General features: G+C 39.7%; 1 protein-coding gene across 4 annotated transcripts in view; it reads left to right on the forward strand.

Annotated features, from left to right (window-relative positions):
* Positions 1 to 22,290, forward strand: part of NOL4 (nucleolar protein 4) — a 183,908-nt gene that overhangs the window by 12,492 nt on the left and 149,126 nt on the right. For all 4 annotated transcript variants that reach the window (XM_062568251.1, XM_062568252.1, XM_062568254.1 and 1 more), the window contains exon 2: positions 18,995 to 19,144. In XM_062568251.1, the coding sequence (XP_062424235.1) occupies positions 18,995 to 19,144 (150 nt within the window). The remainder of the gene's footprint in view (positions 1 to 18,994; positions 19,145 to 22,290) is intronic.

The following is a 22,290-nucleotide window of genomic DNA, read 5'->3' on the forward strand; positions in this document are numbered from 1 at the left end:
TAAATATAGGCTTCTGTAAAATTAGAAAAAAACACACACTCAAAAACATGTAACAGGAGAATCTATTAGGTCCGATCCACCCACAGCCATCTGGAGTAATCAGTTATCTATCTTATTTATTTATCTAAGCAAAACTTTGGACATGCTATGAGCAGAAATATGGTGAATATGGTTAAGCTGAAATAATGTGGGTATATGTATCTTTTTAAGTGTCCAAGGCCAAGAAGACTGATTTTAAGAATTACTTAATGCCATTACCATAATAACGTGAAACAGGCCATTTTAAAGGCAAAAACTGTTCCCACTAAAGTCAATATTAAAATCCCGCTGACTGGAGTAGTAGTGGGATTGGTCTGCTAAGTAGCAAACCATGCTTTAAAAAAAAATCAATACTTCAATTTTACAAGGTAATATGGATAGCAGTACAGTTACCTATTATCAGACACAGTAGTCTGTGGGTTTTATCTTTCTGGTAACACAGAGATTCAGCTCCTATCTTATGAATCAGGGAAAGACACGAGCCGCTTCAAAGCATTTCCGCTGGCCCTAGCCTAGAAGCTCCCCAGAGGCAGGATATTCTGCATTGAGGGTGGGCCTCCTCCAGCGCTGGCTGCGTAGTAAGGATCTCTTGGAAAGGAATGACCGCCTCACTAGAAAAAGAGTATTAATCGCGGTGGCTCTCTCTACTATTTAACGCCCAGTACTTCAACTGCAGCTCCTACTACCTGTCAACAATAGGTGGAAACGCCCTGAAGTGGATCAGGTCTTCATCTCAAACTGAACCACAAAAATGATCAGCAACATGCTTTTGCCATTTTCCTTTACATTTCAAGTATTTCAGCATTGTGGTTCAAAATGCAGCTGAATACCATACATTCATCTCCAGGCAAACAAAAGATATACCCAGCTTTTAACAGAAATAGAAATGGAATTTGGAAAAGGGATTTTTTTTATCCACGGAATGTTCATTTACCAGAAATAAAACAGAGTAACCTGCTTTCTGTTGGATTTTGAACGAGGCAGTGAAACTCAGGCCTTTCCCTGTCACTCAAGAGGGTTTTCTGGGTCTGCCTGTGCTGGGCTTCTGGGTGTGCTGTACCTCAAAATCTGTTTCTGGTGAGATTTAAACGGTGAAAAACTGTGTCTTCCTCCTGCGGTAGCTAAGGTATTGTATGAAATTTAGAGAAACGCTCTGATATTCCCTCCCGGTGAGGCATTCAGCACGGGTGACTGTGACTCTAACGGACATAATGAGTGCACTGGTTCAGCAACTGGCAGACCGTTCCTTCACCCCTCCCCCTGTGGCCATATGGTGCAGTAAACAAGCACCCTAGGATTTTTTTCCCTTTTGTTTCCCCCCTTTTCTTTGGGTTTTCCCGGCTCCTCCCGAGCTGCCTGCCGCGCGGGTTTCTCTCCGAGGGCGGCTGCCGAGGCCGCGCAGCGCCCGCCCGCGCGCCCCGTGCCGCGCGCCGACCGTTAGCGCGGGCCGGCGGCGGCCTCGGGCAGCCCCCGCGGGCTGCGGCGGGACGGCAGCCGGGTGCGGGCTGCCCGGAGAAGGGAGCCGCGGCCGCCGCCTTCCCTCTCCCCCGCGCCGCCTCTGCGGCTCCGTTAATTGATGCAGGGCCGGGGCTGGCATTGAGGGCACCGGGGGGAGGGGGCGGCTGTGCCGCCGCCGTCTCTGCTCCACCCCGCCCCCCCCCGCCGCGTTCCTATGGTAACGGTGCAATACCTCCGGGACGGGCGCGCGCGGGCGGGCCCGGCCGCCGCGCCCTCCGCGCCGCGGGGTTCCCATGGCGACCGGCCGCGGCGGCGGCGGCGGCGGCTGCGGCACCTGCACGGGCCGCGGCCGCGGCGCCCCTCGCCTGCCGCCTCCCTCCGCCCCCCCCCCTCCCCCCCCGCCCCGGTAGCACCGCGCCGCCTGAGCCGCCCCCCGGAGAGGTTGCGCAGGCCTTCGGTAAACGGGCCGGGGACCTATGGCGTCTGTAGGGGCAAACGTAGCTCTGAGCTGGCCCCGAGGGCTTCGGCCTCTTCCCCGCGCGGAGGAACCGCGTCTCCGCCAGAGCCGGCCCCGGCGCCGCCATTAGCGACAGGCCCGCGGCGCTGGAGCGGCACGCGAGTACACCTGCGTGCACTTGGCCCTAGGAGGAGAAGTAACAGCTCCAGTGTTTGTGCTCAGTGCAGCGAATGCCCTGGGTGTCCAGCGTGGCCGCTCTTCGTCCCTCCCGGGCCTTAGTCACGCCCAGAAATAATGAGCGTGCTGGCTAGTGCCGTGGAGAGACAGGAGACACCAGGCTGCTTTGCTTCGGGGTACGCCAGGTCCCTCTTCCTTCCTGGACAGCTCCTCTCTCTCCCTCCCCCCCTTCTCTCTCTCTCTCTCTCTCTCTCTCTCTTTTTTTTTTTTTTAATCTGGAATAGTCATGTAGGTGGCCATAGGTGAATTTCTATATTAGCCTTCTCTCTTGTTAGTGGATGATAGGATGCTGATATGCATATGCTGCAATACAGTGGTACCAATTTCATCAGGGAAATCCCAGATGTCCACGGCACATTTGCACTGTAGCTATATCGTACACGGACATCATGGACATCAGGGAGCTAACAGTTTGACTTATGGAAGCCCTTGTCTTTGGAAACAAGCCCCAAATCTCTGAGTAAATTCACAATAGCATGACATGATACCACATGAGACCCTGCTGGCAAATGCAGGGCTGCCCAACAGCACAGCTGCTACAAATACTTGCTGTAAATAGTGACATGCTGTGGTTGGCATGATTTTAGGTGCAAGGAATGAAAATAAATCCTTACTCCGCTGTCACTGCTGGTGTTCACCCTCACTTTCCACTTTCACCAGAACCCAGCACTCAACCCCTCTTATCAGTGAGCGCTGGTGCTCTTTTACCGAGTGTACCTACCTATATGGTATATAGCACAGTGTCTAGCTATAGCTTTATAGGCTAAAAGCAATGTTATTCCACTTAATGGCCCTCAAGGTACTAAACTGGCTCTTGTGGGTGATAAAAATGCTTGCATATGATGTGAAAATGTGATTTCAGCTCTCTGGCTTGCAAATATTGATCTGATCTGTTTTGAAATCTGTCCCTCTGAAGAGGAGTTTCGGGGTACACTTTCTTTCCACATACTTTCTACTAATACTTCTGGGTGAAGTATTATGAAGGGACTGTCAGCTTGGGACACCTTGACCATCTGGCACTGCCTATTTTGGGTATTAGGTAGTCAGCAACTCCTTTGCTGGTCACATCACCGGAGTGCGCTCAGGGTATGGTACTGCTTGTCTCTCCACCAGGAGGGCAGAGGAGACCGGGAGACTTAAACAGGAAGGCTAGGAAGACTCCATTCCTCCACACAGCTGGATGGGGCAGGTGAGGACTTGGGAAGAGGAGGTGTTCAGGAGGAATGTCCTTAAACCCGCATACTGCAAGAGGTTTCTCTTCTGGAAGTGATATGAGAAAAGCGTTCTTTATCAGCCTCTTCTTTATCAGGGCATTTATTGTCCTGAGCATATGTCCTGGGCTCCATAAATTTAATGGTTTCCCTTTGCAGCACCAAAAATGCAAAATACAAAGCTACAATATCTACATCATCAATGATGCGCAAGATGTAATTCAGAGGATTCATATGGCTTTATTTGTGTAACGTCAGTTGAGATGACCATAAAGGTTCTTTGTGTTTCTGTAATCCGTGGAACTCAGCATAACTGAGGTCTGTGAAAGATGAATGCAGACAATGGGATGCTAGACTGTATCATCTTAAAAGTTTTTTCATGTTGGTCAATATGCAGAGCTGAGGCAAATATAGCGAACAGAGACGGAATGACCATATGATACAAGTGGAAACAGGACACACACACACGCACACACGCACTAGAAGAGGAGCAGCTGAGCAGACAGACAATCTACCAGGAGAAAATAAAATAGAGCAACACTTTTTATTTCAAAGACCAACATCTGAGGGAGTTCAGAGTGACATTTTATGTTATTTCAAAAATCATAAAATATTTTCATCAAAAGTCTGAATAAAAAATATCCTGACCCTATGAGAAAGAAACAGTGATGGCATTGTGCTGTGAAGTACCCTCAGATGGCAAGTTACTGTTAAAAATGACTGAGTAAGATTGGAAAAGGACTTTAGCAGTAAATGGATAGATGGGATAAAACCCCAGATCAGAATGAAACCTCATCCTGAATGCTTTGTACCAGCTGCTGACAGTTACCTCAAGGGTCTGTTCATTTTTCTCCAGCAACGGTTACCCAGCTTGCCATGCCAGTAAAGTATTATTGAATCCAATTGAATTTAATTTTGCATACACATGCATAAAAATCAAACACACATAGTTACGAGACCTGCAGCTGTGCCTGATGTCTCCCCAGAAAACAAATTCCAGAATACATTCAGAATACCCCCAAGAAAAAGTTCTGCTAGAAATGATTTGATTTGATGGGAAATTATTGTGTCATTTCATTTTAAAGATTGTAGACCCAAAATATACTGCTATATTAGGCTATTTGCACAAAGCAGACCAAGGCTTGTTTACATGGACTTCCATTGTCTTTCTGCTGATCTGTGCTGCTTTGGCTGTTGTAGAGGTAGAGTTTTGAACGTACAGTTTCCCAGGTGAGAGAACTGGTCTTATATGTAGTGTTTATATATAGTAAGTGTGATTTATGAATAGAACAACAGCATATTTGTCTTAGAGCAGAGAGGATTAAGTGATGTAGGTTCAATACAGTCCACATAGCTTACTCAGTCTGTTAGTGCAAGTACTGCCAACCCTTAGGATTTTTGAAGATGGTAGTTGCAATAAAGCGCAAGCAATGGGTGCAATGCATTTACAAAGAGAGAGATTTGACAAGTATTCCTACTACCCTGGATTCCTCGTTTTTACTGTATCTTCCATGATGCACATGATCTCCTTCTGCAGTGTGTCTTGGGAAATGGAGTCCAGCAAGAATCAAGTCTCTAGGAAAAGATGAACATTTGAGAAAAGCAAATTGTAAACTCAGGAACCTCTCAGCAGATGCAGTTTAATGTTATGCTGGTACAGCAAGAAATGAAATGTTTCATTTCAAATTCAATTTTTTGTTAACATTTTGTTCTGCAAAGTCAGGTTGTCAACAAGATACCAATAGATATTTGCTCTCTTTGTAACATAGATTTGAAGTTCTAAACCCTTGCCCACCTCTAACGTGTATGGGGAAATTGTGACTTGGTGTCTATACCAGCTCTGCTAAAGGACTAAAACTGATGATGGCTATCCTCATCCTTTGCAGGTACAGAAACTTTTTAGGGAGAAGAGAACTTCAGCCATAATTCATTAAAATCAATGTGAATCTTCAGTCGGCTTTTGAATTATGTTATTATTTGGGAAGAAAGAATTCACTGAATCCCTTGCAAGGGAAATTGGTTTCGAGAGATACAGGAGCAGACCAGGAATTGGAAACTACTGTAGAAGCATGGCAATGATCTGTAAAAACCCTATGAAAGTGCTAACATATTCTAAATGCCACTGAGAGACCCTTGCTAATACTGTTTCTCAGTGGATGTAATCTAGTACAGGAAGACCCTCTGCTCCCCAAATGGGTCCTAGAGAGTATTAATATTGTTTCTACCTTCCAAGTGAACATAACCAAAGAATGGTAGCACAGCAATCTGTAGACATTTTGTAGTAGGTAGTTGCCATAGACTCAGCAGAAGATTTGGTATTTACCTCTATTAGTCCATAAAATAGTCTTCCAAAGGAAGTGATGAAAGCTCCATCAGAAGATTCATTTAAAACAAGACTGAACAAAGTACATCATAAACAACAGAAAACAATCCCTATACTATCAGGGAATGGACTAGGTGACCAGAAGATATTTTTTCATCTGTAGTATCTCTGATTGCATATAGTACTATTCATCTCGAGAGATCCTATAGATCATTGCAAAGCAAACCACAAATTACAGTCAGCTCTGGGGTGGATGGTTGTATGCATCAATCAAACTGTACACAACATACTATACAATGATGAGGGGAAGAGAAGCGTATCAGTATTATTATTGAACATATCTGAGTACTGTATCCCATTATCTTAATACAGCCAGTATACACAGAGGAGCAAGAAAATGGGCAAGTCACTTAATACTGGTGAATTATGGTTATGCTACAGTTTGGGCACAGTAGTTTAAAATGAGATATTAGGAGACAACATCAAATTCTAGTGAGCCTGATGATTAAGGCATTATACTGATTTTAATACATAATTTAATTCTAATGCTGTGTTTCAACTTTTCTTCTCGTTCTGGTAAATAACTGAGAAACTTAAAACTTTATTCTTTTTTATGTAAAAAGAGAAATAGCAACTAATGATACATACTCAAATAAAAAAACATTAATATCATGTTTGGAGCACAGAATAGTACTAATAATTATGAAGATTCTTATAGTTTGCCTATTAACTGTTGCAGACACGAAAGAATAGTCATGAATTTTAATTCTATAGAAACAGGCTATTTCATCTGCATCTTTCCATTTCTTTCATCAACTGTGCTTTACCTGTACTAATATTAGGATGCAAAGCAATACTGTATGTTAGTAATTTCATGAGCATGCCTAGATTAAGGCAGGGACTTGCAATCGTCTGAATAATGGAGAGTCTTTAACTTGCAAATATGCTGCTATCCTTCCTTCTACCATGCATTGGATCTTGGGTAAATCTGATTACCTGTTTATTCAAAATACCCATTTTAAAAGTACCATAGGGAAAATAGTATATTTTTCTTTGTTATTTATGTTTCTTTAATTCTGTTAAAAACAGGAAAAGGACTGGTGCCAAGCATCACTAATGACTAGAACTGGAGTATACCTCTTATCTTCACTAAAGATACAGAAGGAGGGGGGGAAACCCTTTACCTGATAAAGCAGTATTTACAAATTCAACTTTTTAATTTGTAAATATTGTTGGTTTGAGTTGTTCAGCGTTCAGGGCATGCTCTAGATTTGATGCAGTGAATGGTCTGAGTGAAATTCATGTAACTAAGAATCCTAACCCCCTTCTACTAGAAATTTACAGCTGAGACATCTGTATCCATTTCAGCTTCAAAACAACATAATTAAGGAAAATAATTCTGTTTAATATTCTGTTTTTATAATCAGTGGTATGTATGCATATTAGATACAATTACTAAACATTTAAATGAAAATTGATACAGAGGCATATCTTTAAGTATAGGCTTTTGAAGAAGGGGACTGTTATGGAGTAAAGATCTGAAAAAAGGACACAACAAGCTTGAATCCACTGAATTTCATTGCCGGTGGCAATGCAGACACAGATTTTGCTTCCCAGCCCTCAAATGAGGCCTGAGCATGCCTGAGAGAGCATGCACACAGTCCCCGTGGAAAGTGCTAACTATAAATCTGTTTAAGCCCTGAAAAAAGCCAAGAGTTTGGACTACATGAGGAGGTGCAGATAGACTGAGAGGAGAACAACAGGGAGAAAACATAGTAGGGAAAATGCATTTTAACTTATTGCTCCTATAAGAAGATGCAATATTACTCCCACAGACATTGAAGGAAGAGTATTTGCACTGCTTTCAGGAAGGGTATTGAGTAAGGCAAGATTGATGTTCCTATAGTACTTGTTGAAAAAAAGGTTGAAAGAGTTTTACTTAGAGAAAAACTGAGCCTGTTGGGTCTTCGAAGTAATTAAGGAGACTATTTTAGATAGTTGTATTCTCTTGCTCAGTACGTAGCCATGCAGGCCAAATAAAGTTAATACAGTTGGTGGGCTTTTATGAGAGTTCATCATGATTAACATTGGCAAGTGTGTTCTACTGCACAAACAGCTGCAATATATTTGCTAAAGAAGATTTTTTCTTATAAAGGAGATTACTAAAATGGTTCGTAAAGGCTCACTTTTTTCAATCACCACCACCATTTTTCTTTTAGAATTTTTCAGATGTCTAGTTCTGTCACATCGCTGTAGCAAAAATTAATTGACAATGTGAAATTGGAGGCCAGTGCTGAAAATTTCTCCTAAGCAAAGTCTGGCTAACACTGACTTCCGTGTACAGTAGCAGCATGTTTCTGCTGAATGGTGATATGAACTCTCCATCTGCAGATGTCAGACTCCTAACGATCATGCTGGTCAGGACTGAACATATGGTTGAGCAGTGTTTTTCAAAACCTGGTTCTGCTGGCAGGGATTGGCCTCTTCAAGCTGTGGACTTTATTTACAGTTGAGAAAGGGAGGAAGAAGAGAGGGAGAAAGAGCTGGAGTAAATGTTCTGAATATTTGCAGGAGCTCTTGCTCAGAGAAAAACAGGCTTTTGCATCTGGCGCTTGTTCTTGCCTAGGTTACCTGTGAGAGAAAAATGCTGTTGTAGGAGTGAAAAATAAAATAGAATTAGTCAAATGTAATTTAATTAAGGAAAAAGCCTGCAAGTAAGTCCTTAAAGAGCCCCACATGAGTCTGCTGAGGTCGTTTCTTTTTGTAGAATCTGATTGGCATGCATACGCGGACACCCACCCATGCACATGCACACGCACACGCTCATGCACAAGCAAAAAAAAAAAAAAAAAAAAACAAAACAAAAGAGGGCAAAGTCTGTGGGGAGAAGCAATATTCTTCATTTACTGATTAATTTAATCTGACAATACTTTTGAGTGCACAAGCCCCCTCCCTCAGGTCCAACGTAGGAGCAACAACCTAGTTCTTTAAGTGGTTTGGGAGGATCACTTTTGCAACCCTCATAGTAAATTTTCTTTAAGCACATTGTTAGATATTTAGTTCATGGCATGTTGCTGGCTACACTGAAAATTTATTGCCGACATCAGGCCTGATGTTTGCTACTTGTGTTTCAGACCTGATGGAGAGCTTGTGTATCCAATGTTTTGCCTGTTTTTTTTTCAAGTTCTCTGTTGCTTGGTCTGAGACCAGACCCTAATTCTCCCTGCAGTTCTTTCTTCTCTCTGTTCTTAGATGGTCAGGGCTGTAACAGCACTACTGCTAAAACAGAATACAGTGCAGGCAGAAATCAATGCCAAACACAAACCTAAGAATTCAGTTTTGTGCTAATCTGACAGCTGGGTGGCCAGACCTGTATCCCTGATTAGGATACATTATCTGTATAATTACAGCAAGCCCCTTCCTCATCTCCATCCATTTGTTCTTACAGAAATCTAGAGGCAGAGAACCTCCTTTAGAGGCTGTTAGGTCAAACTCTTGGAATATTTAGTCTTGGAAGTGCCTCATTGCTTCCCGCAGCAATTACCTTTCTGCCAGTGTAGCAAGGATATTGGCATTATCTGTGCTCAGAGAAATAGGCCGTGTGTGGAGTACCACGTCCTTGGGAGATCCCTGTCTCCTTTGCCACTGTGACTGGGTACAGTTCTCTTTATTCTGTTTTGCCTCACAAATGTGGCTGCTGAACCAGGGCCTGAGTTGTAGCAGAACCAAGGGTTTTTAAGGGTGATGTAAAGCCACTAATGTTTTCTCATCTGTCTCTACTATAAGCTGCCTGTACAGCACCAGTACAGCTTAAAATTTGATCCCTAGTGTCCTTACTGATATTGCTAATGAGGTTACCAATTAATGGCACCTAATGGTCTGTAGTAGCAGTGGTTTTGGTGATGGAGACAGCTGTCTTCTGGGAACTGTGCTGAGACCATGAACTCATTTTGTATAAGCAAGTGAACAGCTGTTGCAAGAGCATAGAAGCGTAGATGGAAGAGACTAGGTCACACTCTTCGTCTCCCTGCCACCCCAGGGTTATCCCTTGCAGTACACAGCAGGTAGGAGCAACTTTAAGGAACAAAAGCCCATGCTGGAACTGGACTCCATCTTCTATTAGCAGGCTTCTGCTCCATCCTGTTTCCCTGACTTTACAAAGTATTTTATAAATTGCCCAGGATTTTAAAGCAATTTGTTATTTTTTTAGAAGTTTTGTCACTGAGCTATGTTGATCTGTGGCTACGGTATCCTCCTGGAACCTGATTATAGTATGTTGCTCTTGGTAAATACATGTCCCATTATCTATTAAAAGTGCTTCCTCTGGGAACACCCTTACATCAGAGGATTATGAGTATTTGGAATATAATTCAAAAATACACATATAATTTCACTGGCAGTACTTTATAGTAACATGTTCTCATAATCTAAGGTTCGCTTCAGTGTTAGGTTACTTTTGGCATTCAGTAGTTGCATTTCATCAGTCTGAAAAAAGGTGGCATTATAGATCTACACTGCTTTCCCCTGCTGCTTGAATACCTGTAAAGTACAGCACACTTTAAAATATAGTTGTGTAATATGTTCATTTCTGGAACATGAAAGGAATGCTAAGAGTTAATAGTTAGTTAGGAGCTTTCTTATTACTTTCTGCCAGCTGATAATAATACGAGAGATGCTAATTTAGAAAAAAATATATATACCAATCAAACAGGTATACTCTTAGATCCACATCCATTAATTTTAATATCCCCTACTGTCAGCAATATTTGAGGAGAATTAATTGTTTTATCCTTGTAACCCCAGTTGGGAAAAGCAAATAATTTTCATTCTCATGGATGTACTATAGATACAAAGAACAGTTGATTTCAAGATAAAAGTAAAATTAAGTTTTGCATATATTGTCATTTCTAGTAATCTTTAAAAATAAGCTATCATGGAAATTAATGTACAATGTGTTGAATTGTCAGACTGGGGAGCCAAAGTTCCTGGTCTTCAAAATATGAACCAGTAATGGCTGACCCTTGCAGATTACCTGGCATTGGAGAGGCAGTTACCCTGCTAAGCTTTTAGTTTGGCATTGCAATCTCCTCTGTAAAAATCTTGAAGCAACTGTTTACAGCTTGGCTGATACAATTATCAGATAAAAATGTATGAATAGTAGAAACACATGAAGAAGTGTTTTAAGAGAATGTCATTTCAGTTATTTGTGCGATTCATGATCACTTCTGCTTCACTGACTTCTTATCCTTCTACTTTTTGGGTTAGCCAGATGGCGTAATTACAATTTTTTGTACATTTGCAGAAATATGAACCCAGCAGGATTACTACCAGCCTCAGAACTGCTGCTTCGAACTTTTTTTCTGTTTTCTCTTGTTAGAAGGAATTTTATTTTGTAGGAATCCTAATACCTACCTCAACATGCAGTTTTATTTTCAGAATAAGAATAACCTGTTACTTTAATGGGATGAATTTTCTCACACTTTTGTCATGTTTCATGATAGAACTGAAGTCTTGGCAGATTTTTTTTTTAAAGCTGGCCTTAAAAACTGCAGTTTCTTATAATTTAGACAATGGTAGAAAGTTTTGATAGAAGTTCCCCACATCTAGATGAGTGAGGTTTAATGAAGGAATAAATGCATTAAAACTTTGATCACGAATACAAGCTCTAACAAAAACTTAAGATAAAATTCACATAGAAATGTTACACTCTTCCTCTGTTCAGTTTTTCTTAACATCCTAGCTGATGTTTACTAGCTCTCAGCTGTTAACGACAGCAAGTTTGAAGCAAGCAAATGAACTCTACTGAATATTTTAAGAATTCTAGATAATATTTGCAAAAAGGATTTCCAAGTCAAAAATTTGATTATTTCTAATAGAAAATTAATCCACTAGAAAGGAGACAGCCTCCTTCAGGGAACAGTAAATAAATAAAGAAATAGTCATCACTTCTCAATTTTAAAATATAGACTATTCTGAACAAATTTTTTGAAAATCATCTGAGATTAAAAATTATTTTCCAGAATATTGTAATGAAGAATTAATTGATGAATTAGAGTTAAGTTCCAATTAATCAACCCCATTGAAATTTGCTGAATTATCTTGTTTTCTTATCTTTAGAAATCAAACATGTTCACCTTTTAAATGTGAATTTCTGTCTCACTGGAGGTGTTAGATGGGTTCTTCAGTTCTCTCGGTCCTGTTATAGTTTAGGCTTAGTTGGAGTTACCCCATACTTTTACTTTTCCTATGATGCATTAAATGCCTGGGCTTATTGTTTCTGTATTAAATATACGAGCTTAACATAGTTTTTTAGACACAATACAATTTGCTCCCTCTGTCAAAGAAACAAAGAAGAATGAAGAAGGCCAACTGTAATAAGGCTGTGCATCCAATGATGAGAAAGCATTGTCTGATATTCTAAGAAGCTAAGCAGGCCAGGATTTGTTAGAGAAGGGAGGTAGAGGAATTAATGGGGCAACTGTGTGTTTGTTCAGCTTCTTCCTTCCTTCTATTCTTTCTGTTCATACCAGGACACTGTGTGTCCCTGAGCTAGATATGAAAGTATATCAGAGATTTATCTTCCTCATCAACTTGAGTAATATTCATCACAGTGGGCATATGTGAAAAATCTTAGTCTTGTTGTCTTACTAAGAAAACTACAGCTGCATTTACATTGGCATTTTAGTTTGGACGAGGAATGTGCTTTTGAAATTTTGAAACAAAGCTCCTGATGATGCTCACTCACTGGGCTTTGTTTCACATTGCGGTGCTTTTTCAGTTCATGAGCTGGATTCCCTTCAATAAAACCAATCTGGAATTTGTTCGATTGTGCATCTAATGTCTTCCAAGCACAAATGGATGTCCAGTGCAGGGAATTAGATTAGAACAGCCTGAAATAAGTATAGAGTGGACATCAGAAACTTGCCATCAGCTGCTTTCTCTACAGATCTGCTTTTCTTGTGCTGCACTACTTGCGAATCTAGACAATAGCTCAAGGTGTTTGGCTGGCCTGGAGCAACAGACTAACAAACAGGAAAATATGACCTGTCTTGTGACCTATTTATGTTTGGAATGGTTGTGTAAATGTTTAAACATCAAAGTAGAAAAAAAAGTCAGGTGTTAGTGCACTGAGGAAAACCATTAAGAGATAGCTCTTAACTATGAGCAGCAATTTACAGCCAGGTCTCTGCTAGACGTATACTTCTCACTGTGATCTTCTCTGTCATTCTTTAAAGACTATGAGTGCATTTGATCTTGAGGCCAGTTTTTGAAATTGCTTCTTGCTTCCCATATCCATGCTTATTTTTACTAGGAGATCCAGGAGTCACTAGACAGGTTCCGTGTTTCATTTTGAAGCTCTTCTCCTGCACCAGCACTGATGATTATAGGCCTGTCCATCTGCACTTCTCCTGAAGAAAGATGAAGAAGAAAAGTTTCTCCCCGTGAAAAGGATTTTAAATGTTTATATCGGAGAGCATTGTCTGGGTTGTTATTCCATTCACACCAGAAGCCCCAAAGGGCCTCGGAAGATACCTCTGAAGGTACCTCATCTATCATAACATCACACCTAGACCTATTTTGCTAAAACACTGATCACTTCAGGGAAAGAAAAGTGACAGACCTTCCCTTTGCAGTTGGCAACCTGGGTTTCACAACCCTTTATCTGAATGCTAGAGCTTAATATAATAGTTCTAGTGATTCACAGCAGCTGATGATGCCACCTAAAATGACTCAGTAGGATAGTGCTTTTAGGCAGGATCTTTTAGGCTCATTTTATATGGCACTGAGCATTCACTCATTGTTTGTGTACAAAGATTTTGCTTTGGTACTTTCCCGTTATCCGGATGGATCCAAGAGATAAAGGAGAAAGAGTCTTTTGCTCTGCATTGATTTGATCTCTCTTACTGTTTATTGGGTATGTTAAACTCTCCCATCAAGACAGTTAGAGGATTTTCCTTCACTGAAAGCTTTCATAAAATTTTCATTCAGAAAATGTCCCAGACTTTGTGTTCATTGTTTAGTCTTTTGTCTCTAATGGCATATTAATTTGCTCCTTTTATTTCACTTATTTTTTTTATTTTCAAGATCCGTGATTTTTTTAACTTGTTACTGTTGTATTCTAGTTGATTGGTTTATTCGTTGTGGGTTTTATTGCTCTAAAACTTCCACAGAGAGGACTTGTCAGCTGGGAATGGCTCTGGTGGAGAGCTGCCTTAGAATAGTTCTTTGAATTTTCCTGTCTCCCTCTGCTGGTAGCAGATGAGATTTGCTGTTCAAACCGATCATACAGTGAGTAGTGGAAACTATAAATTTCTAGTAATAAATACTCCTTTCATGCGTGTAGGCACCTTCCATTAGGAACTGGACAGAAATGATCAACTTATTTATTTTTAGGTCACTTAATGATAGTTATAAAATGCTAATAACTTGTGATCTGTTGTAGATTGCATTGCACTGGAAGAAGTGAGTTAGATATTCAAACGGATGTAGTAATAACCTGAGAATTCAGATCAATGCGCTGATGAAACTAGATTTGTTCACTTAACTGGGAGTAAGAGATGTTCTTAAATGGTCATCACTCTTTTTAAATATTAATATTTTTACAGTTACTGAGCAAGCAGAAAAAGGAAGTAACTTATAATGGAATTTTCAACCTGATCATTTATTTTAACTTATTTCTGCAGACAGGTATTTAAAGGTCATGTTGTACACAGCCTACCTCTAACTAACAGTTAGAATACAAATTCTCCAGTGTTCAATCCAGAAGGAATAAAACATACAGTTTTGTCAGGTGTTTATTACACATAGACTAATAAAATGAGAGTTTATATATGCAAAACTTTCTATTTGGGATATATAGTTCACTCAGACTACAGCATTTCAGACAGCAAAAGAATTTGCTTTCTATCCAGTGGAAATGCATCATCCAGACTGTAAAAAGTGATACCAGTCAGCAGAGATGTGGTGACATATATGTGCTGTAACTCAGTTGTAACCTAAACTAGTATGCACCAGAAAAAATGCTACACATGAATAAATGTTTTGTAGATGCTTCTGGCTTTGATGCTTTTAGGACAGAGTTTTTTATAGACTTGAGCAATTTTTATGGAACCACCACCCAGCCCTTTACTTTGATTTTCTCTTTCAGTCCATCATATGATTATAGGAATATTTTTCAAACACTATAAAGATTCTGATAGTTACATTCATTCAGGAAGCAAAAGAGTGTTTCGTGAGACCTATTTTCCCCCAAAATTTCAACATAAGATGAGACAGTTATTCTTAAGGAAGGAACTACATGCATTTTTGTTTCAGTGGCTTTAATTTTAATTATTTATTTTATTACATATTATTCTTCTCTGCAAAAATAACTGCTAAAATGACAGCCTTATTTAATAGATCTTTTGCTGTCTTCATTACGAGCTTTATATTTTCACTTTAGTGTCAAACTTTGTTCTTTACTCCTTCTAGCCTTGTAGGTTCTGGCTCAGTAAAAGAGATTGGCTCTCTCCTCAAACGTTATTGTTCACGGCATCTTTAGTCCAAGTCACTTTGAAAATGGCATTTAAGCTTCTCAGTCATAGAATTAACAAGAAGAGACTCAATTAATATCTAGTCTCTCCAAGACAGGATCATCTTTACTCAAAGCATCTCTGACAGATGTTTGTCTAACCTTGCCTCAAAATCCTCCAGTGACAGAGATCTCACAACCTCCTCGGCAATCCATTACTGTTCTTGACTATCCATGTCAATAGTAAGTTTTTCCTGGTGTCTAATGTAAATCTCCCTTGCTATGGTTTAAGCCTATTACTTGTTCTGTCCCTTGTGGACATTTCATAGCCCTTCAGGCATCAGAATAGCATTAACATGTATTCCCTCGTTTTTCTCTTCATAGTTAGCTGAGGCTAAAAAGATGTCCCCTTAGGCTCTTTGAAAATTTTTACTCACAGCCAGCTTATAAGTAGAGCTGCTTGTTAATGCCTTTATCAAGTAGCAGTTACGGGATAAAAGTGTAGTGTAATGGCATATGGTAGGAAAGAGTTTGGTACATCTGTGTCCACTTCAGAGACACTGTGGTTTAAATGGAGATTTAAGGTTTTATCTTTTGCCCAGCTTTTTACTCACTGGGATGTCAGTACTGGGATATCAAAAATCTGAGTAATAACCTTTAAAGCTACCTTATCGTCATTCAGGTTACTCATGTGGTGTTTTGCTTCTGCAGCTACGGCTTACATCTCCACACAGCTCTGCATTGCGCTGTGTGGACTTAACAGCTCGTTCAGCAATTCAGCAGCTTTTAAACATCACAGGCTTTCTGAAGCAAGGACTATCTTATTACTTTCTACAGCTCCAAGCAGAGTGGAGTGCCCTAATCATTGCCCAGGCCCCACCAGATAAAGTTATGACACTACAAGTATAATTCTTAAGTAATAGTGCTCTCTTCTCAGGAAGCAGTTTTCACTCAGTGTACACTATTTTTTTCTACTCTGTTTGACTGACAAGATCTTGAAAGCTTGTATTCATTGTATGGCATTTCAATTAGAAGGCATAACAGAGAGTTTGTGCGGATTTTAATTCCTTGTATTTTTAGAAATATTGGTGATGCTTAGGGTTTTATTCAGCTGTATGGAGAAACACAACTTCAAGAACACGTGCACATCGTGCTGTCACCTTTGGTTAGCTCTTCCTGGGGATGGGGGCAGGGGACCTACCAGAAAAGACCTCTGGGTACTGTGGCCACCAAAACCAGCAAAATGAGTTTCCTGTTTTAAGCTTATTCTTTGAATGCATACCTAATATTTGTATGTGCCAAGTATGCTGATGTGGCATCTCTGGTTTTAAATTAATGTTATTGTAAAGCATTTCTCTTTAATTAAGAGAGAGCTCCCCTGTAGGAAATTTCCTGAAACAATACTCATTAGTAATAAACAGATTAAATCTTTATCAGTTAATCAACACTATAAACTTTTAAGTGTTCTGAGAACAGCGTGAGATAACACTGTCGTCATAATAAGAGTGTTTGAAATCATTAGGGATCCCACCGTGCCATTTGGGCAGTGAGAAAGTAATAACTGAAGATGGGGCCCTCCTGCTGAGCTCAAATGTGAATTCCCTTGAAGATGAAAATGGCTCAAATTTGGGCCCCATCTCTAAAGCATTTTTTTAAAATAGTGGGCAATAGTGGTGGACAATACCTTCATGATGCTGATGCTGGAAACTGTCATGATGCCACACAAGTTTGGAGCAGATGGCTAGTGAAATTTTAGGAGCTGTTCATGGCACAGGAGTCTTTCCACCTTTTTCTGAGCACCTTTCCCAGCTGATCGCTCTGGGAGAAGAAAGGTGCTATGACCTCTCACTGAGACTTTAACCTGTGCTGGAGACTGCAATACAAATTCCTCATCTGCCTCCACCCTGAATCTTCAACACAATCACTTCTGTCCCTCGTTGCCCTCACAGGACTATGGCAATCCTCTGCTCATTCGTGTGAGGGAATTCTGCTCCATTCCAGCTATTTGCTGGCGATGAAGAGCACAACTTGCTGTGAGCGCGGTAGGCAGAACGTAGTCAGCTTTGGGCAGGGACCTCTTTGAAGAGGGCAATCAAAAGCAGGGGCGTAGTGGAGGAGGAAAGCACAAAGCTTATACAGCTAATACAGTATCAGCAGCTCCTAATCTGATACTATTTGGAGTCATGCATGTTTAGAAAGTTATACTATAGAGGCACTAACATTTTCTCCATCACTGCTGGGATTAATCAGAGCCTCTCTGTGCCATTCTGGGGGATTCTTTGGAGCCGTTGGAATTATTTGGGCTCTTTTCTTGAACTTTGTAGAAAAAAAGCAAGATAAGTGAGCTGGAATAAAAGATAGATAGGGACAGTTAGAAAAACAAAACATGTTTGTTCACATATAGCAAGCTTACTGGAATGGGTTAGCAAACTGATTAGCACAGGGACAACAACTGGGAGTTGTATGTAACCATTGTTTTTTTCATTTTTCATCTTTGGCATTTATTTGGTCACAGCAGCAATAATTGCATGTGTTCTGTAACCAAAGAGTCAGTGTAAATCAGTTTTGTTGCAGCATGAATTACAGGGGCAGTAATGGTTATCAAATATGCTAAGTTCTGAAAGCATTTATAAAATATACATTGAAGGTTAGGCAATTCCTCCAGAGACAAATACTATGTTGGATTACAAGTGAATTGGCCATTCTCATTTGTTCCTCACACAATTATGTTATATTACAAAACACGGGCTTCTTGTTGAGAGGCCTATTCTGGAAAACCAAAAGCCCCAGTTCTGCCCTGACTGTCTACTCTACAATCTCCTTAATTAGAGCTGAATCCATAGACAAGTGTAAAACAAACAAAAGCTGTCCTATAGATGGTCATGTCTAAAAGGCAGGAATTTAGCTGCACTGATTTATTTCAGAGACATTGAAGACTGTCTCTGTTTAGAAGTCCTGAGCTACCACAGCAATATCACTTTTGAAAATCAGATAGTTGGCATGTTTACTTTCCTGTCACTTCCAATCAGACATCTGTGTACAAAATCACAAATTTCGAAAAAAAAAAAAACAAAAACAACAAAAAAAACAAACAAACAAAAAAAAAAAAAAACCCAAAAAACACGAACCCTTCTTTTCCTCATACTGTGATGTTTCTTCAGGTAGTATGTTTTCAAGCAGGGTTTACAGTAGTAAACTGTAACAACTTCTTTTGTATTCGTAATTACAGTCAGCTCCGTCATCTGTGAGTTAAAACCTTTTATTAAATACTTTTTTGAAATACTAGGTACAGGTTGACTAGGAGGGGAATGAGACGGGGTAGAATAGCTACTGCGTCCGTATTAACAGCTGCATAATGCATTTCTTTGCCATGTGACTGGAGGCTGATTCTGCCTCTGAGCGTTGTTTGTGCATTTGGAGAAACAAGCACAGATACTTTCTGTTTCATTTTTTAAATACTGGAGTGAACGATTACTTTCTACAAAGAGACCAAATGTTCTGGTTTGTCCAAATGATCTGTTTGCAAAGATAGTGTCTTACGAGCCTTCTGATCCTACAGCTTTTCAGCAATACTATTTCTGCCATTCATGGCATGGGTGACCTTCAGATCTTAGTGGAAGGGTCTTTAACTAATCAGATCTTGCTAAAAAAGGAGAATGTGTTTCATGATTATCATCATTTATCTATTCATCCTGTCCTCCTTACTCTTTCTTTTCTTTTCTTTCTTTCTCTTTTTTTTTTTTTTTTTTCTTTTCCAGGATGGAGTAGGTGTAGATGAGAAGCTGTCTTTACGGCGGGTAGCCGTGGTAGAAGATTTCTTTGACATTATCTATTCCATGCATGTTGAAACTGGGCCTAATGGAGAACAAATCAGAAAACATGCTGGACAAAAGAGAACGTATAAAGCAGTAAGTAAAAAAAAAAAAAAAAAAAAAAAGGAACAGCTAAAAGTGAACATCAGTCTATAAAAGTGTGAGTTATTTGGGCCTAATTACATGGCATGAGATTTGTAGCTTTGTGTTTTTTCCAGCTGGATTAGTATTGCGACCTTCACTCAGATTTCTTTCAGAGGTCTTTCAATAATGTATGAAAACAGTTTACAAATTAGTAGGGCCACATTTTTTGTGTAATAAGGGCCAGATCCATTGACTTCAATAAGTATACTCTAATTGGTTCAAGCAGAGAATTTATTCTTTCTATAATGATTTAACAACTTCTGTAGTAACCGAATTAATAGTATCCTTTAATTGTTATTAAATGCATGATGTATAAAGGAAGACTTAGAAGGCATTGCTACATAAATTTGCTAAATGAGGTGCTGCACTTCAGCAAATGAATGAAGTTTCATTATATTTTATTGCTATAGACTAAGTGTATTTTAAGGTTTAATGGTATGAAAACTTATAACTTTCCCAAATTCAAAAAGCTGGAAGACTGCTGGGTACAATGAAAGAACTATTGAGGGAGCAATCGTCAAAACTGGCTGAATAGAGAAAAATGATTATTTCTAAGTTTTTTAATTGTGCTTTATTACTTGACCTGAACAATTCAGCTGCTGCCTTTGAATAACAATAAATGGCTTTTGAATTTAGTGGCACAAATAAAACACTTTCTTTTCTTAAAGAGAACTAATACAACGTTTATCACCGTTTCCCATGGTGCCTAAAATGTACGTCCTTGGCTATTCTCTGGTGGCCCAACTCCCTGGCACTGGGCACTACCTTCAACGGAGCCAGGCGCGTGGGAAAGGCAGACGTGCCTTGGGTGGGCGAGCAGACACGCACACGTGTGCATGTGCGCGTGCATGCGCGTGTGTGCACAGTTTGGTCCTCAAAGGTTTGTCGTCAGTCCTATTTGCCGGGCTCCACGGCACAGTTTCAGCTGGAAGTGGCTCCCGCCAGGGCAGGGGGTGGCCTTGGCTGCAGCCTGCCCGCAGCCGTCGGGGCCCTGTGCTTGGGCCCTGACATGAGGACAACTGAGCCTCTCTGCAACCCTCGCTGCAGCTCTCTTAAACTTAAAAGCAGCCTGCAACTCATGACAGTCATTTTTGATGAAATGTCACCAAGAAGTGTGGTAAGTCCGGGTTTCTGATACCTGTGTTTTAAATTTTAGCCTCTGACCATAATAAATTTTTCCATTACTACCTGTTCAGATATTTAACTTTGCAAATATATAAAAATCTCCACTATGTATCTATGAATCCCTTTACAAATGTTTTATTTATAGGCTATTTTGAACAGTTTATTGTAGGATAAGCTCTTGGCAATATTTCTTATAATTTATTCCCAGCAGTACTGACCTGAAGATAGACGTACGAAGGAAAACACTAGTCATCAGGGTGTGCTTTGTAAGGTTTAGAGTGGTACTCCAGGGTGAACAAACACAAACTGTCTAAATTAATTTTCATCTGTCACCTTAGCCACTTTGAAACTTGATTTTCTCTTTGGAAGGCATTCGAAAAGTAGTAATTGACCATTATCTTTATATTTTGTTTTATTTTAGAAAACTGTTCTAAGGGACAGGTTGCAGACTTCATAGAATAATATGCAAGTTTATGGAATGTTACCAACTATAAATAGAATAATTCAAGTCATAATGCTACAAATATGTGCCAAACAAATAATACATTTGTTTATTGTGAACTGTATGAAAGAGAACTAGTGTCTCTTCTGTGAGAACAATCTGTGGAAATTCAGTAGGTTGCACAGCAGTTTCATTTGATGTTAACTTTGTTGTAATTGAGACTTGCGTTTACTACATAGTTATGAGCAGATGAGGAAAAAGCCCTGTGTCATTATCAATGTTTGAAATACTTGTGTTTTTGTTTCGATGCATATTAGTTTATTAAGAACATTAAGTCATATGTCCCAAGGAGAGGATTCCCATTCATAATTTTTAAATATTCCTGTAGATGAAAAAAAAAAGAAGGAAAAAACACTCCTTATCAAATTAGTATCAATTGTTGCTCTCTATCCTCAGATGAGAGTTGGGTTAAATAAACAGGCCTCAAATTCTACTGGACTAACTGGGGAAATGCGCTCCAGCTTCCTGGACCTGTCAATGAAAATGTCTTTACTCTAAATGGTGAGCGGTAGTGTCAACCTGTTCCAGAAGGACAGGCAATATCTCCGTCTGTGGTCCTGCAGAGGGAAAGAGGTCATGTCTCAGATGTGTCTTACAAAATTATACCCTAAGAGATTTATAAATCAAACTGAAGTGCTTTGGTGGGGTTTAATTTTATTAGGTGGCTTCAGAACAAGATTAATTTAGTCTTCTTTCTTTATTCACAAGTCAAAAGAGAATCATCCCTGGGATCTGTGAATGTATTTGTCATAAATAATTACTTACCAAATAATTTGAGTGAAAACAGTTTTACAGAAAGGATGGTTCACAAACTGTATGTTACAACTGTTTTGCTATTTGTTATTCATAATTCCACGCATGCCATGATCACATTGCTACTCCTTCTGACTGGATAACTGAAACATTTAAACAGAAAAATGAAGGGAAGAAAATATTACATTTTTGGTACAAAATTGCTAAACTTTTGAAATTTGTAAATATTGTCATGAATTTTTGGTATCTATTTCTAAAAAAAAGGATGGCACAGCTCTGAGAATTACATCATATGAAATTCAAGGAATTTGTTTGCTTATATATTTGTGAGTCTCTGTTTTCAGTAGTGAGTGTGCACCTCTCAAAATTTTGAATAGTACTTGAGCATGATTAGAAAGGTAATGAAATTGTCAAAGGTAACTTAATTAACTGCTGTTTATATGGAGAAATAGATTCAGAATATATGGAGATAGCACTGAATATTCATCTTCCCCCGATCTGAAAAGAAGTCAGGTCTTTTTCAGTTTTGATAAAGAGTCCCCCCAGATGCTGGAGTGCTAGAGTACATCAGTATCGCTCTCTGAAAACATACTTAGCGGAGTTTACAACCTCATTTAGTGAATCTGTAATCTACATTCTTTCTTACTTATTTATGTTAACTCTGTCAAAATGAATGGCATTTTTCAATTAATTTCTATGGGACTTCCAATGGTAGTAC

Source organism: Rhea pennata, chromosome 2, assembly GCF_028389875.1.
Source record: "Rhea pennata isolate bPtePen1 chromosome 2, bPtePen1.pri, whole genome shotgun sequence".
NCBI classification, from domain to species: domain Eukaryota; kingdom Metazoa; phylum Chordata; class Aves; order Rheiformes; family Rheidae; genus Rhea; species Rhea pennata.